We start from the raw sequence: 16444 nt of genomic DNA on the forward strand, positions 1-16444 counted from the left end.
GCCCATTCGCCCCTGCTGTCTGCCCCTTGGAGCTCCAGGCCAACGTGGACGAAGGCCAGGCTATGCCGCTGGAGAGAGGAACCAGCCAGAGGAGCGAGCGGTGCCCGAAGGTGCTCGGGCACCCTGCGCAGGTGAGCCTTCAGACGCCTCCAGGCTCGGCAGCTGGTACTGCAGCTGCCCGAGAGCCCCAGCAGGAACTGCCCAGCTGCGCCCAGCCAGCCCAGAGAGCTGTGAAAGATCATACTAACTGCGCAGTGCGTTGCTGAGTTTGGGACGTGTTTGTAGCACGGCAGTAGATAACCAGACACAATCTTACCTGAAGCCATTCAGGCCCACCAGCCAGGAGTTCCCCTTTTTGCTTAAGCCCAGTTGAGTTTCTGTTGCTTACAACTCTTCAGCTGTCATTGGGCGATCACCAGAGGATGAGTTCCCTTCCTGATCCTGAGTCCCCACAAAGGCCGCCACAAGGAGGTGCACGTGGCTCCCTCCCTCCTGCCTGCCTGCTCTGGGTAGAGGGTTCTGGGAGGCTATGTGCATCCAGGAGGGAGAACAAGCAGACCCTCCAGCCTCTTCTGCTTACAAACCTGCCTGGTTCCAGCCAGGCGTAGCCCTAGGCCTCTGTGGGACAGGTGTCCACCCGCAACGTGATGACAACAGGAGACGAGCCTGTCCACAACTTTCCACCACGACAGCCAGCTGAAAGCAAGTTCCCATGAGAATCACCCCGAGTCAAAAGAGCAGGCTCAAGAAGGTTCTAGAATGGGAAACTGAGGGCATCAAAACCAGTGCCATCAGTTTCAGTTCAGGGCTAAGTTTTGGGCTTGGCTAACACCCATCCCGGTCAGCTCAGGCTGCTGTAATGGAACAAGCAGCCTGGTGGCCCGAACAACGACCCTTATTTCTCACAGTTCTCAGCCTGGAAGTCTGTGGTCAGGGCGCCGGCCTGCTCGGGCTCTCGGTGAGAACCCCCCTCCTGGTTATGTCCTCACATGGCCTTCCTTGGTATGTGCACACAGAGAGAGAGAGCCCCTGTCCCTTCCTCTTACGAGGACGTCGCTCCCATCACGGGGCCCCACCCTCATGACCTCATCTAATCCTCGCCACCTCCCAAAGGCCCCACATAAACTCATCACATCAGAGAGAGGGTTTCAAAATAGGAGTCTGGGGGGGACACCACATTCAGTCCATAGCAACACCCTCATTCATTCATTCATTCGTTCAACAAACATTTACTTAGTGGCTAGCACGCATCAAAGTCCATAAGCGAGGGTCTGGAGACAGAAAGGTGAAGAGACCCAAGGTCCCTGGGCTACTGGGACTATCAGGCAGGGCAGCGGTCACACAGGAGTCCTGCAGCGACACTGTGATAAGAAGGAGACCGTTAGTGAGCGACAGGGCGCCGTCTGCCCTGGAGGTCAGGAGAGGCTTCCCGGGGCCAGTCACTTTGGAACTGCGATGGGAAGGAGATGGGGTGATGCTCAGATTCAAGGAACCGACTCGACGTCAGTTTTGTGGCAAGATATGGTGAGGCCGGAGAAAGAGAAGCAGAAAAGTCGGCACGTGTGGTGGGCGTGGGCCGGGCGCAGTGGCCGCTGGCTCGGTCGAGGTTCGAGGGGAGGCCCGGCCTGCCCCTCAGCGTTGGCTTCCCCCGGCAGCCGCGACGAGTCCCCGCCCAGATGGACGGCGGTGCCCCCACACAAACTCCTCTCCCACGGTTCTGAAGGGAGCAGGCACCGGCTCCCTCAAGGTGTGGCGGCCGCACCCCCCAGGAGGCTCTGGGGAGAATCTGCTCCTTCCCTTTTCCGGCTTCTAGAAGCTCTGTGCTCTTTGGCTCGCAGTAGCCCTTCCTCCGTGTGCAACTGACTCTGCCCTTCTACCCCCCTGCCAAGGACCCCCGTGATGACACTGGCCCCACACAGATGATCCAGCTTTCTCCCCGCTCGAGATCCTTGACTCAGTCACATCTGCAAACTGGGTAAAGGGTGCGTGGGATCTCTGCGTCTTATTTTTCACAACTGCACGCTAATCTACAATTATCTCTAAGTAAAAAGGCTTTTCGAAAGAAAAGAAGAGACTCAGCTAGGTCGGGCAGGCCTCTAATCTGAACTGGCTGCTTCAACTGCCAATTGCACAGGACGTCTCGGTCAGGGAAGTCAGGCGTTCTCCCAGCTTTGGCTAAGAGAGGCTTCCCAGAATTGGGGCCTTGGTTTCTTTATTTGTAAAATGAGTAGAGGATGTCAAGGGAATCTCCCAACTGTAGGATTCTGAGGGGGTTTTCCACGCAGTAGGGCGCTGGGCAGGAGACGAGAAGCGAGCATGCAGGCTCTGAGCTGAGCCTCCTCGATGCGGGACAGCCACCTGGCAAGCGACCTCAGAAGAACTCAGTGGGGAGCGAAGCGAGGGTGGGAGACGCAGGCGTTCTGCCTACAGAGAAAGGTGCCAGATGCCTAGTGGCAGCCAGCCAGCAAGGTTGCTGCCTCAGGTCCCAAACTCTGACTTTGTCAGATACTATAATGTAACCTCTACTCCTGCGTGTCAGCCTAGTGCTGGCTGATAGGTCAGTTTCTACCCACAAATTTTTGAGTCGATAACTCATCCTGTGGTCTTGGACACTTTTACAGGAGAATTTTAGCACACGGACGTGCCTTTTTCTAACACAACTCATATATAAGAAGCTTCTTCCCTTCTCAATTGTCTCAGTTCTTCTGATGGTGACAGCAGAAAGTCCATTTATACATAGCTGCAGTTGCTCATCCCCATTTTAACAAAAAAATGCCACATCTCAAATTTAGCCTTTGGGGGGCAATGATCCCCAGGGAGAATTCGATAACACAGGTGTCTCCTACTTATGGGAATTATTATTGGTTTTGATTCATGGGAGTGACAGAAAGTTTCCCTTTCGATTAAATCTAAGTGGGTAAAATTTAAAGAAAAATACTGAGTATTATAATAGTTCAAGTAGTAAAGGTATATGGTAAAAAATTATAAAAGGGGTTTAAAAATGAGTAAAATTTAAGAATCACTAGTCTTAAAAAACATCCTACCATTATTGGAAATTTAGATAATTGCATCACTCAACCTGAACCAATTAAAGTAAATAACCCACCCTTGGACTTATTCCTTGGCATAAACACCATCCTGCACTGCTGTCTGATAGTCTGTGTTGCGTAAGTTGAGTTAAGGGGCTGACACGCGATTTTAATGTCCTCACATTAGGACAGTGAGGACAGAATTATGTCTGGCCATACAAGCTTCCTTGGTACAATTTCCAAGCGATCTACTATCATCTGTTGTCAAACTGTGCAGAGCCAGGAGCTGAAAAACATGAGGAGAACGGCTCAAAAGACTTTCTTATTCATCCCAAAAATCACGTAACAATTGAGGAGCACAAAGCTGGGCTATGTAGGGTCGACTGTCAAGAAAGTAGACCTTACTCTTAAAGTAGAAAAGTTAAAAGGTATCAACTCCATGGCCCAGAGCCAATTGCCTTCTCTAACAACATCTGGTTTCGACTTGACAAAGACGAGCTGTGGAGATGGTGAAGCTTCAACATTAAAAAACAATCCTTAGACTGTTTTTTCCAGCTCCATGATTAGAAGATGAGGAAGTGACAATCACATTAGGTGGGAGAAACAATACAGCAAAGAGCGAAATATGGAGGGAAGAAGAACCGAAAGTCACAGTGATGGAGAATCTGGGTAACAGAAAAGACCCTGGTGGGCGATGAGGATTTCCGTCTTCAGCCATATCTGTGGGAAATGGTAGGAGACGTGTGATGTATGAAACGCGTGGGAGAGACACACGGGGTAGTGTATCTAGACTTCAGTGTGACCACAGAGGCAGTGCACTCAGAGGGCATCCGGCCAGGAAGACCGTGTCCTGAGTGACACAGCCACGCGGCTTCATGAAGGCAGGGAACGTGCACTCACACACCCTCTCGCAGATCAAGCCTTTTGTATATCAAATACTCATTTCCACCCACCCCCAAAAAGGCTCTCGCCTACCTCCTCCTGAAATACCGGGCAGCAGGACTGTCTGTCATTGCCCCATCTGATAGAAGACACGCGGATGAGAAATGGCTCCTGCTTCTCTTCTCACTGCTCTTTAAGAGAGGACAATGCAAGCCATCACGGTGACTGGCAACTGGCCTTCAGTCTCTGCAGGCGAGGCACTAGAGAGTGGTGGAGACTGTGGAAAGGCGACTATCAGACCTTTCCAAAGGGAAGTCACCCCTCGGCTCTAACCAACTGCTGCCTGTGGGCAGGCAATATTGCTGGGTTCCCTTTTTATTAAGAAAAGTCAGAAGTGTAGATTTTGGGGGATGATATTTTCTCATATGAATTGGATATTAACTTTGAAAAAGACCCTTTAAATACTATAAGAGGCTCTGTTTCTGGAAACGTAGTGAGCTAGGATGTTTGGATCCACTCATCCCACTGAAACAAGTTAGAAAGCTGGTGAAAGGACAAAAACTGAGAGAACCAACGTAACGCCCCCAAACAAAACCCATTTGTGGGACAGAGTCAGCCCTGGCCAGTTTTGAGATGCGGTCCGTGAGGACCACCTGGAAGGCCTTGCCAAAAAAACAGATTCCCAGCCTCGCCCGTGGAGATCTGGAGTCAGTAGGTCCTGGGGTGGAGCCCGTGAACTTCTGTTTTCAGTGATCTCTGTAGCTGACTCTGCTGCCCACGGTGCGTAAATGATCCTCTGGGACACACTGCAGTAAGTCACTGTGTATCTCTAGACATGTCTTGCTCTCCTCTGGGCCTCAGTTTCCCCATCTGTAAAATGAGTGTGCTGAATGAATACTTCTCTGAGGCCATCTGCTCCACCATGCTTTCCAATGTCCCCGTAACCCCAGATCGGAAGAACACAGCAGCTGGATCCATGCCCAGCCTGTATCTGCCAGACCCCTCTGGAAATTTCTATCCTGAAACTCAATCCTGCAAATATGTTAGCATTTTGTTGACAGCTTTTTGAATTTAGTAACCTAATGCAAAGGGTAAAAAAGTCGTATCAAAGCTGAGAGGAAGAGAACGTGAACAGTGAGATTTTCCAGCTGCTGTTGCAGAGCCTTCTCGGAGTCTATAGGCAGTGGAAGTTCCAACGCACGAGAGGAACAACGAAGCGCATTTACCGAGGGAGGAAAGGTAAAGGCGGGAGTGACACAGGAAGCCTATCTTCCCAAGACGAGCCGAAGCAGAATGAGAAGTAATGGGTGGGAGTTACTCACAATAGAATTTAGTCCAATATCAGAAATAACTTTCTAAACGTCAAAGGAGTGCAAAAATGGAATGGGCCCCTTTAGCAATGGTGAGTGCCTCATCAAACTCTTGATGGGGAAGAAGTCAAAGGGATTTAAGCTTCAGAAAGATAGTTTGATAGACGGATCGGTTCAATAGATACGTATTGAGCATCTATAGTGCTGATTTTCATCCCAGAAACGACAGCAATGACCAGGACAGAAGTGGTCCCTGTCCTCGCGAAGCTACAGGCTGAGTAAGGAAGACGGGCAATGCCCGCAGGCCTTCACTGATGCTGCCGGTGCAGAGAGGAGTGAGCAGGGAGCTTCGAGAGCAGACAGAGGAACTCCCCTGGTCTGCAGCTCGTCCTTGCAAACGAAACACTGGAGCTGAGCCCTCACGGTCTACAAGGTGAGTGAAGAAGGTGCTAGAACTTTCCAGGGAGGGGTCCTTCCTACTTTGAGTTTCCCCACTTTGTGCTCACTGGTCGTGGGAGCTGAGGGACAGACATCTTGGTATTTAAGGCACACTGATTGTGTTAATGTTCAAGAATGGCCAGACATCCAAACAGCCTTTTTCACTCAAAAGCTTCCTGCATTTGTACCCAGTGTGCATGAGAACGCTTCCCCAGAAGGAACCATTTGCCAAAAGGCAAGAACCACAGTCAGCTCACGGAAATGAAGGAAGGTGGAAAAGCAGGTGGAGAAAAGCTCTGGGCAAGGAAAGACGGCAGCGGAAGAGCTGGGAGTGGGTGGTCTGGCAGAGGAAGAAGATTCCATTTTCTATCTGAGAACTGAGAGGGAGACAGCTATTGCTCAGATGTTTTATTCCTTTTTGAAAAGCTCAAAGTCCAACTTTGTCTCCTAAAACATTTCTTTCTTTAAAAAATCAGCTGAGGGGCTGGTCCCGTGGCCGAGTGTTTCAGTTCGCACGCTCCACCTTCAGCGCCCCAGAGTTTCACCGGTTTGGATCCTGGGCGTGGACACGGCACCGCTCATCAGACCACGCTGAGGCAGGGTCCCACATGCCACAACTAGGAAGACTGACAACTAAAATATACCACTATGTGCTGAGGGGATTGGGGGAGAAAAAGCAGGGGGGGAAAAAAATAAGATTGGCAACAGTTAGCTCAGGTGCCAATCTTTAAAAAAAAAATCAGCTGAAAATATGAACAGAGACCACAAGAGAATTTGGAGCTAAGAAATATGAAAACAGTTGATCTTTTGGACTGGGGGTGGGGAGCATCTCTCTCTTTATTCAAATGTTGGTTTTATTTTTTTAATAATGGGTTATAAGTTTGTGTCCACCATCACCACTAAAAAAAAAATGTAGAGGAGATCAATGTGTCTAAGAAGGATAATTCAATGTTTCCTGCATTTTAATCCCTCACAATTTTCATCGTATATAAATACCACCTATATTATTATTACGAAACACTGCCTTTAAGTCAACCCATTTTTAAAGCTTACCACTTACTGAAGTCCTGTCCTAAATAATATCTATGAAAACACATTTGTGATGAGCTATTTGTGTTAAAATAAAAACAGAACCATTAATTTTGTAATTGTTCCACATGCCCCTGAAATCATCTCACATCCTTCATGTGTGACATAGATGTTAATTTGGAAAATGCTGGACAGACCTTCCCATGAAGCCAAAGTTCACAGCTCTTTCTACCGCCCTAAGCTGCTGTCGGTCTTGTTTTTTCTGAGAATGATGTGAGTTAATCCACGTAATGGGATTAGATAGCAATTGTCATCTAGTAAGCCCTTAACAATTGAGGGTCATTATCACGATTAGTCCAACCAGGTCAGCCCCTGTCAGAGGGTCAGTCTCAAAGCGGGCAAACTGGTATTCTCCTTAGGACAATATCCCAGTGAGAGAAGAGAAGTGTGGAGACACACACAGGGGTTATCAACCCACGTGGCCTCTCAATAGCGGGGCCAACCCGTGCCAGGAATACATTAGTTCTTCTAGTTTTCACAACAACTGCACGAGGAAGGCACTTTTATTGACCCATGTTACAGATAAGGAACGTGGACTCAGAGCTTAAGCAGTGGCCAAGGTCACCATAGAAAGGACTGGAATGCTGGCCGTCTGACCCGGGATCCCAAGCTGTTAAAGTGCCTTGTGTCCCACTGGCTCTAGATTGAAAGGGTGGAGAAGGCCATGCTGGCCCGAAGGGTCAATGTCCATTATGATGGGGTCACCACTGTTGTTCCGCCCAATGGGGGGGTGGGGCGGATTTCTCGAGAGAATCCAGAAATCCTTACCTATATGGGAAACGTTTCTATTTTTTCTATGTTGGTAGCTAATTGAAAATTTTTAACTCGATGCCTGCCAAACCAAGCACAGCCGCAGGCCCAGGCAGCACAGAGGCTCCAGGCTGTGATCTCTGAGTTCAGGTAGAACTTTCTGATAGCTCTGATTTCCAATAGCCATGCTTCCCCACTGGGCTCATCACTGTCACCCCCAAAGGCTGGTGATCCAGGACAGTCCCCAATCCTTGGCATCTCTGAGACCTTCGCCATTCGTATCCCACATGAAATACACTTCAGTCCGTAGCCAAACTGTGGAGACACCTTTCCTCGGAAGAGAAGCAATCCCCGGAGTCTCAAGCGAAACCCACGCTGAGACTCCCGTGCCTCCCTGAGCCGAGGTGGGAAGGGCGAGGCCCGGGCCCCACTGCCCCCGGGTTCCCTCGGTCCCTGCCGCTGAGGCGGGATTGTTTTTAATTTAGAGGAGTAAACAAGTCTGGTGTGTTTACAGGACTGCTTGAACTCGGGAACAGCTCAAACGACGGATTTATAAACCTGGCCGTGGTTTTGGACCTCAAAACCATTTCTTAAAATTCTGGGTTCCGCAAAGTCCAAAACGTACCCTCCCACATGTTTTCGGCTTGCAAAACTTTTATTTATTTTTTTGGGATTTAGTCCCTGAGTCCCAGAGTCGTGTACAATGAATTCATCACCATGATGTTTTGAAGGATGTCCAAAACCCCTTTGAGCTTTCAGAAAGGCTTACATTAAACTTTATTTTTCCTAGAAATAAAATTTTTAATTTTGCTTACAATAATGGAACTGGAAGGCTTGAGGCCGATTTGGACAGCAGAGTACAATTTCCCAGAAAGTTTTGAAATGTGGCTCAGATGTCCACGGTTTGAAGTTCAGATACTAGAGCGCAAGTTACTTTCCACAGCAAAAAAAAAAAAGGAATAGATTCCTAACTCGTCTCTTGCATGTATTTGTTGCATCCATGGTTTTATTCCAAGCACAGGAGGAAAGCACTTGCCAGGGCAGCTCTCTCCACCGACCCCCAGGCTCAAGGGCCGCGAAGGAAGCAAAGCCGTGGCGCCAGCCTTAAAAGGCCTGCCCTGCCCAGACCCGTCGTCCACACCCCGCGGCCAGAAATAACAGCGCAGGAGCCACACCATCAATTCACTTCCCACACACGCCACAGCCCCGGCCACGTCCCACGTGACAGCACTGTGTCGGTTTTTTAGGGAGGTTTTTTTTTTACTTTGCTTTACGAGATTAAATATTTTGATCTCAAAGACAGTGTTTTAATTCTTAGTCTCCAGAGCAAGTCTCCTGTTAGGGTGCTGGGTGCCTGCATCCCATCTCTTGCCTGCCCTCAGACCCATGGGTGGCATTTACAAGCATTCTGCACCTGAGCAGAACTTCACATTCACATCCGCCAGGGCGGGAGGAGCAGGTGCCAGCGAAACGCATTGGAAAGAACCCCAGCGGGCGCGCACTCACCCTCAGGGCCGCACTGGGCGGGGTTGCTGAGGCAGGAGGCGTTGTACCGGCTGTAATACAGCAGTGTGACTCCTTTCTCTTCTTTGAAGTAAATGCCCTTGTTGACCTTTCCTTCTACGATATCTGAGGACGAAGAATGACAGCATCGTGTGTTAATAATCTTATGAGATTAAAAGTCTAAAGACGTGTCAGACTTACAAACTTATATATAAATACACTGTATTATTGATATTTACAATACATTTATATTTGATATTTAATTATTAACTAAATTATAAGCAATGTATAAGTTGTGAATGTTAAATATTAAATTAATATTTTATCATATTATTATTTTATCATTAATTAGTATTATATTACTGTATAATACAAAGAATACTATAATGATAACATAATTATTATATTTACCAACAGTTGAGTTACCAGCAGCGATGTGATTATAATCCCTTACTGTCCTAAGCTTTAATTCCGTCTCCGTGCTCCATGAGGCCTCCCCACTGCCATCTTCACACTGAACTTTCCAGCAAAACAGCTGGATACAAGTTTGAACATAAACTACAGCTGAACTCCCTCTCCTTTTGAGTCCTAATTGAAAGCCCCAAATCCTAGACATGGGGACCCATGATTTTTTTTTTTTTTTTTTTTGAGGAAGATTAGCCCTGAGCTGACTATTGCCAATCCTCCTCTTTTTTGCTGAGGAAGCCTGGCCCTGAGCTAACATTCGTGCCCATCTTCCTCTACTTTATATGTGGGACGCCTACCACAGCATGGCATGCCAAGCGGTGCCAAGTCCGCACCCAGGATCCCAACTGGCAAACCCCAGGCCGCTGAGAAGCGGAACGTGCGAACTTAACCGCTGTGCCACCGGGCCGGTCCCTCACGATTTTAAAAGAATCTATTTTCAGACTCTAGGAGGAAAATGCAGAGTTACGTTTCAGATCGTCCCTGAGGAGCCTGCCAGCGATAAGACTGAGGGCGGCGAGTCCTGGCTGGGACACACTCTGTCATCATTTTGTTTTGTTCTATTCCTATAGCAGATGTACCTGATGGTGTGAGTGTGAGGTAAATGGTTTACAGAATTGATAAGTGGAGACTATAAAAACCAAAAGTGATTAGGAATTTATTGTTAACTGGGGTCAAAGTCGCCTAGATACCTTCTCTGCCGTGTGGGCACGTGCCTGGGGCTTCCACCAGCTGAAGGTGTGCAGAAGAGCTGGTGGGGTCCTCCGACCTGACCACTACGCCAGCTCGGGTTGTCCAGCAACCACAGCCATGTGGAGAACCGGCTCGAAGGTTCCAGTGTGCCTCCTCACTGTTTGCAAACGCCATACTTTTTTTCTATCTCATTTATTGCTGGGGGAATCCATATATTACAAAATTAAATGGACAACTAGCAGTTGCATAATTGAGTTAGGCTGTATAAACCCCTAAACCAGATTGCTTGATTGGAAAAATTAATTTTGGAAGCCAAACATTTCACAGTTGAAGCAATCAGGTTCTGTGTTGAAAGAAGATCAAGGAATGTCACCTAAGTGATCTGAAATGACTCTCTGTGCTGCTCTGATAGCAGCCACAATCGCTACCGTCCCTTTTGCTTTGAGCCACGTAGGGAAAATAGGAACCATATGGGCTCTGGGGGTTATTAAATAAGATAATAATTTAACCATGACTCTTGTGAGTGTGTGTTTTATAAAACAGCTTCTAATGATTACCAAAAAATTCCAGCTACAGAAGAAACGCTGATTTTAATATTTGTAAGAGATCAAATTTTTGATGAGGTATTTTTAAATCAACTTTAACTTTCCATTCAAAGGGCATGCTTTTCCTCTCCTGAAGAATATAATCCATTTAAAAATTCAAACAATTTCTATTTTTAGAAAATGTCTCATCTTCTGTGTGTTTTGTTCTGGAAAGAAGCAGCTCGTTTGGAAGATCCTGGTGGCGTGAAAGCTCATTTGCACCCCCTAACATACTGGCCTCAGTGACACTTCCTCAGACCTAACTCGAAGTAGTTATTTCAATACCCTGGATCTTCGCGGTTTTCTTGCACATCTGCTCATTTTCTAGCCAAGATGAGTGAATTTATGGAAGAACAAAGTGAACTGGCCTTTAAATTCATTGTAGATCCCAACTCGACAGAACACAGAACAGAAACACACAAGTGCTCACCTACAGTCGCAGAGAAATTTGAGTAGGCAGAGTCATTGGTATACACAAAGGTAGAATTATGGGAAGGAAGCACAGTGAGGTTGTGGGTTCGCAACGCTGGGTGGAACGACAAAAGAAAAAGCACAACAAATGAGTGACACAAAACAAATGGAACCAACATATCTCTCAACTCAACATGCAGCAAGAAGCGTTCCTCTCATCCAATGAGCATCTCGGATTTTCTCTTCTGACCTCACCTCCCTCCGACCTCCATCCCCTCAGTCAACCTCATGGTCAACTCCAGTGGCCCCGTTCAGTCTCCAAGCTAGGGCGTGATTTGAATTTGGCCACACACGTCAGTTCCAATTTGCTGGCTCCAGCTCCCCTCCAGATACTTAGTTGAGAGATATGAAATTGAACTTGGCCATAAAATAGCCTTAACAAAAGGATTAATGGTTGTGATGTCACGAGAACTGATGACACAGAAACACAGCGTGAAAACAACTCCATGATATGATAACAAATGGACGAAACGACAGAGAATTCAGCAACAAATAACACAGCTGCACATCCACGAAACAACTCCCAGAGCTGCTCCACTGTCTCCAGCAGCAGCATGTGCTCATGGAGTCGATCCTCTTTTTTTTCTTAAGAAGGCTGTAATCGAATTGAAATAGACCAGCATAGCATTATACCATAAAGCGTGGATCCAACAGAAAAGAGCAGTGAAACCTCTACTGTTCGGGTGTTTGGGACAAAAGTTAATATAGTTAGAGTTTTCTGGGAAATGAGTACATTGGGAGAACAAAATTCGACCACAATGTAATTGTATCTGAGTAATTATATCATCTTATAAGAAGAATTTTTCATCAGTAAAGATCCTCAACCAGCATGTCACTGGTTTAATCACAACCATGAGTTGAATTGAGGGCGTGAGGAGAGAAATCCAGTGATGGTTATTCATCCTCTCGTTTAAAAGAACTCCTAAAATGTTAGTGTCTGTGCCCTAAACAATGAACTATTTTGAAATGTATTTCCACTTGGTGGAATGATCCCCTTTCCAAGGCTTTAAAATAAAGGCCCTGAGAAAAGAAAGCTAGATTATAACCAGGAGAGGCAGTTCACTGTAACCCGAGCTGGGCCTATAATCAGCTTCCACAGGGATGTTGTTCCTCCCTGCAGGGCTGACTGTTTGGAGAAAATGTGGAGCTTTAAGACGGTTTTCAATTGTGGTCACCGTCACCACCAGCTACGCAGGCGAGCAGGAGGTGACGCTGACAGAGGGAGAAGGGCATTGCACACCAGACAGCACCCCCGGGGAAGCCCCTCTAAGGCCCCCAGCAGCACAGACCAGCTGTAATGCTTCTCATTTTGCAGATTTTAAGGGAAACGTTCTAGAATCTGAAGTGGCAATTTATGGCCGCACATGAAGTCACAAGAATAAGGAAAATGCCAGGGTGCTGGTGTGGGAAGCAGAGTGATCAGCAACATGCAGGGTTTCTAAAGGACTTCGTCCCACAGATACCGCTACAGACACGGTTTGAGCGTGTGCTGGGACGGCTGTGCGGGAAACCCCTCACTGTATACATCAGCCGCTTGACATAACTCAGAGCAAAAAGGAAATAAAATGTTAAAGCATCGCCATCACTCGAAATTAATACTTTTAAGAAGGTTCTTATTAGAATGGAAAAGAAGTGTTCAGGGAAAGCTGAGGGTTAAACTCCTTCTGGCAAATGTCAGAACTGAGTCAGTTAGGGACTCTAGTTTCATGGAATTGGGGACCATGGGAAGCATCTGAGGTGATGTTTGGTCTTTTCAAAGGGGCGCTGCCGTGATGAGCAGGGAAGCTGACTGGCAGCTGGGGTACTATTCCTGAGTGACGTGCGACCCCTGAACATGTGGGTTAGTCTCAGTTGCCACAACCTTTGGCACTGGCTTCAAAAGGGCCCTGTTTGGACAGGCATGTAGATTATGTCAGTTTTGCCTAATTAGAAAACATACATCTGGACTCGTACGCAGATAGATCCATCACCTACAGTTTAAGCTTAAAACAGCTGCTTCTGTTTTAAGGTTGCTGGGCAAAATGCGCATTTTAATAATATTTTGAATTCTAAATTCTGTCCTTCAATCATAGAAATATATAAAAGTTCTTGTAAAATACTTCACAACAACAATGACTGGAGGGCAGCTACACAAATGTTTGTTAGTCCCCATCGTCCTGGCTTCAGAGCAGATGCTGTTCACATCTGTCTCTCCTGGTGGCCCCTGATGCCCCAGAGCCACCCACTCCTCTGCCTCAGTCATCGTCACCACACATGTCTACCTCCAGTTGTATCCTGAAGCTCATGGATCCCCTCCACATTTTCCAACGGCCAGTAATGGGAAGCAGAAGCCAAGACCTCAAACCCTTGGGGGGAAAAAAGAATAAAAATGTTAAATCAGCCTCAGGAAGGAAAGAGGTAAAGACAAAGAACTACTTACCATCTACATCGTGATCTGGGGGAGAGTGAAGATCACAGCGACCACAGAGGGTATTAAAAGGCATATGAATAAATTCAATCCCCACTCCTGGTTAAGAAAAAACTCTTAACAAACTAAAAATTTAGAAATATTGCCTTAACAGGATAAAATATGATAAATAGGACTCGAGAGATACTTTTTAACCAAGGAAAACAAAAGCCACCCTGCCTTGTGGTGCCCCACTAGAAGCAGGCCCATTATTGTCAGGAAAAGACAAGCACCCCCATTATCCATCATTCCTGAATATTGTGCTAGAAGAGATACCAATGCAATCAGACAAGAGAAAGAAATCAGGTAGGAACAACTTTTTTTTTTTTGAGGAAGATTAGCCCTGAGCTAACTACTGCCAATCCTCCTTTTTTGTTGAGGAAGCCTGGCCCTGAGCTAACATCCGTGCCCATCTTCCTCTAGTTTATGCGTGGGATGCCTACCACAGCATGGCTTGCCAAGTGGTGCCATGTCCACACCCGGGATCTGAACCCGAGAACCCTGGGCCACTGAGAAGTGGAAGGTGCAAACTTAACCACTGCGCCCCTGGGCAGGCCCCTAGGTAGGAACAACTTAAAAAGAGGAGGAAACCAATCCCAATATTGTGCCAGACACTGTGTGAGTGCCTTTACCAACCCTTCCTCATTTCATTCTAACGATAATCTACAAGACAACTGTGGCCTATTTGTAAAGACAAGGACTAAGATGCTTCCTCGGAAACCACCCAGCCGGCCGGTTTCAGACGCGATGCTCATATATAAGAATTTCTAGGTTTGGTCCCGATCTTTCCATTGTCTCTGCTGCCTCCATACTAAAAATCTTTTCAGAACTTCCTTTCTGATCCTTGTTCTTTGAGCAGACATAATTTTGTGCAGATATATTATTGTCTCTTCTGCTCTTCCCACTTCAGGCCATATGAATTGCTTCATTTATTTACTGCCCTCTCGCCTTCCTAATGGAGCTCAGGGAGCAGGCCCTGGAGGGGCTGCCCCACCACAGACTCAGCCGTTCTCCTAACGAAGCTTCCCTGGGCTTCGTTCTCCACCATTAGTTCCCAGAAGTGGAAATAACAGTCCAGATGACTCAATAATCATCAACGGCCCCAGATGTCTGCCAGATCACAGAAAAGTCAAACTTAATAAAGTAATCTTTGTGTTATTCATAGTAACAAAAATTTTTAAAGAGGAGATAATGTGATCATTATTTTCAAATGATGTATGCCTGATAATCAAAATGAACAACTATTACCAACAAGAAAAGAATTTGCTAAACGAAAAACTGTGACAAACAACGAAAGAATCTAGTAAAGAGGCTGACACAGATTTAACATGCAAATGTCAGTCACTTCCCTGTATTTAAACCGCAATGCTAAAAAGTAACAGGAGAAAAGTTCTCATTTATAAATGTGGCCAAGATAGAGAAGACATTAAAGAAGAAAAGAGTAAGAACTGTACCCAATTCTCAACAAGAAAACAATGAAATAATACTGAGGCATGGAATAGGATCCTTGAATAAATGAAGGGCTTAACCTATTCCTGGAAAAGAAAATGCAAAATCATAAAAATATCAACTATCTTTTAGGTAATATACAACTATCGGGAAATTTGTCATAAGAATGCTGAGAGTTTTATGTGTGAGAGAAAGCTGATTATGGAGCTTGCATAGAAAAATAAATAATCAAGAATAACCAACAAAATCTGGGGAGGAAACAGCAAGGACAGTGAGGGGAGTAGCAAGAGCAGCTATTAGGATGCATCTCAGAGCCGGGAACAGAGACAACCTGGTCCCACATGTGAACAGACAGGTCAGCGGGCAAAACCCATGAACCTTCCCAAGCACAAGGGAAATCTGAGTTTATGATCAAGGTGGTATTTTAAATTAGAGGAGAAACGGTATTCAACAAAAGGTATTAGAACCCATTAACCATCTACGAAGAATCAAGATCCCCATCTCACTGTTTATACCACAGCAATTTCCAGATGGATCAAAGTTTACACGTAATAAAATAAAATATAAAAACTTCTGAGGAAATCAGGTTATAAATTTGACTACATAAGTTTCTTAAATTTCTGTACAGAAAAATAAATCAAGCTAAATCAAACCAGGGAACGATATGTAGATAACGCATAGGGCAGAAATATGCTGATTTCTTTTTAAAGAAATGTAACAAATTTATGATATTAATAAAACTCCTATTATTAAGAAAATTTAAACCAACAGAGTACTGGGGCAAAGGACATAAAAAGACAGTTCAAAGAAAAATAAATGCAAATTATTTTTAAATATATGCAAAGACGTACAACCTTGCTCATAATTTTTAAAAGCCTGTTAAAACTACAATGAGCTAGCCTATCACAGCTCACAGCTCAGACTGGCAAGTAAAAGTAGACACACTAAGTCGGCAAGCTCTACCCTTTTTCGGTGGGATTCAGATCAGCATAGCCTTTCTGGAGGGCGATGTGGCAGGACCCACCCAAATTTTAGGTGCACTTTCCCTTAGATCTCATAATTCCACTCGGAGGAATTTATTCCAGGATACACTCGCGTGTGTGATCAAAGACCTGTGCACACAGTATTTCTTGCTGATTTTTTTAATAGTATGAAAAGCCTGCAAACCACCTAAACCCTCACCCACAGAGGGCTGGCTAAACCAATACAGAACATCTACGTGTGGGACTGGCCTGGACTGGGGCAAATGGTGAGGCTACGATATAGGATGTTCTCTAAGTTATGCTGTTAAGTTAAAAAAACCAAGGTGAGAAAAAAAGGTGTGTACTATGAACT

The 16444-nt window shown here is 46.0% G+C and overlaps 1 protein-coding gene across 2 annotated transcripts in view; it reads right to left on the bottom strand.

Moving 5' to 3' along the window:
• ADGRD1 (adhesion G protein-coupled receptor D1) overlaps nucleotides 1–16444 on the bottom strand; it is a 143217-nt gene that overhangs the window by 119516 nt on the left and 7257 nt on the right. Inside the window, exons 3-5 of one of the 2 annotated variants that reach the window (XM_046641203.1) lie at nucleotides 13476–13559; nucleotides 11174–11269; nucleotides 9005–9127 (exon numbers count right to left, since the gene is read on the bottom strand). In XM_046641203.1, coding sequence (XP_046497159.1) covers nucleotides 9005–9127; nucleotides 11174–11269; nucleotides 13476–13559 — 303 coding nt within the window. The remainder of the gene's footprint in view (nucleotides 1–9004; nucleotides 9128–11173; nucleotides 11270–13475; nucleotides 13560–16444) is intronic. The other variant, XM_046641204.1, reaches the window with a different exon arrangement.

Source organism: Equus quagga, chromosome 15 (assembly GCF_021613505.1).
Source record: "Equus quagga isolate Etosha38 chromosome 15, UCLA_HA_Equagga_1.0, whole genome shotgun sequence".
Lineage (NCBI taxonomy): Eukaryota > Metazoa > Chordata > Mammalia > Perissodactyla > Equidae > Equus > Equus quagga.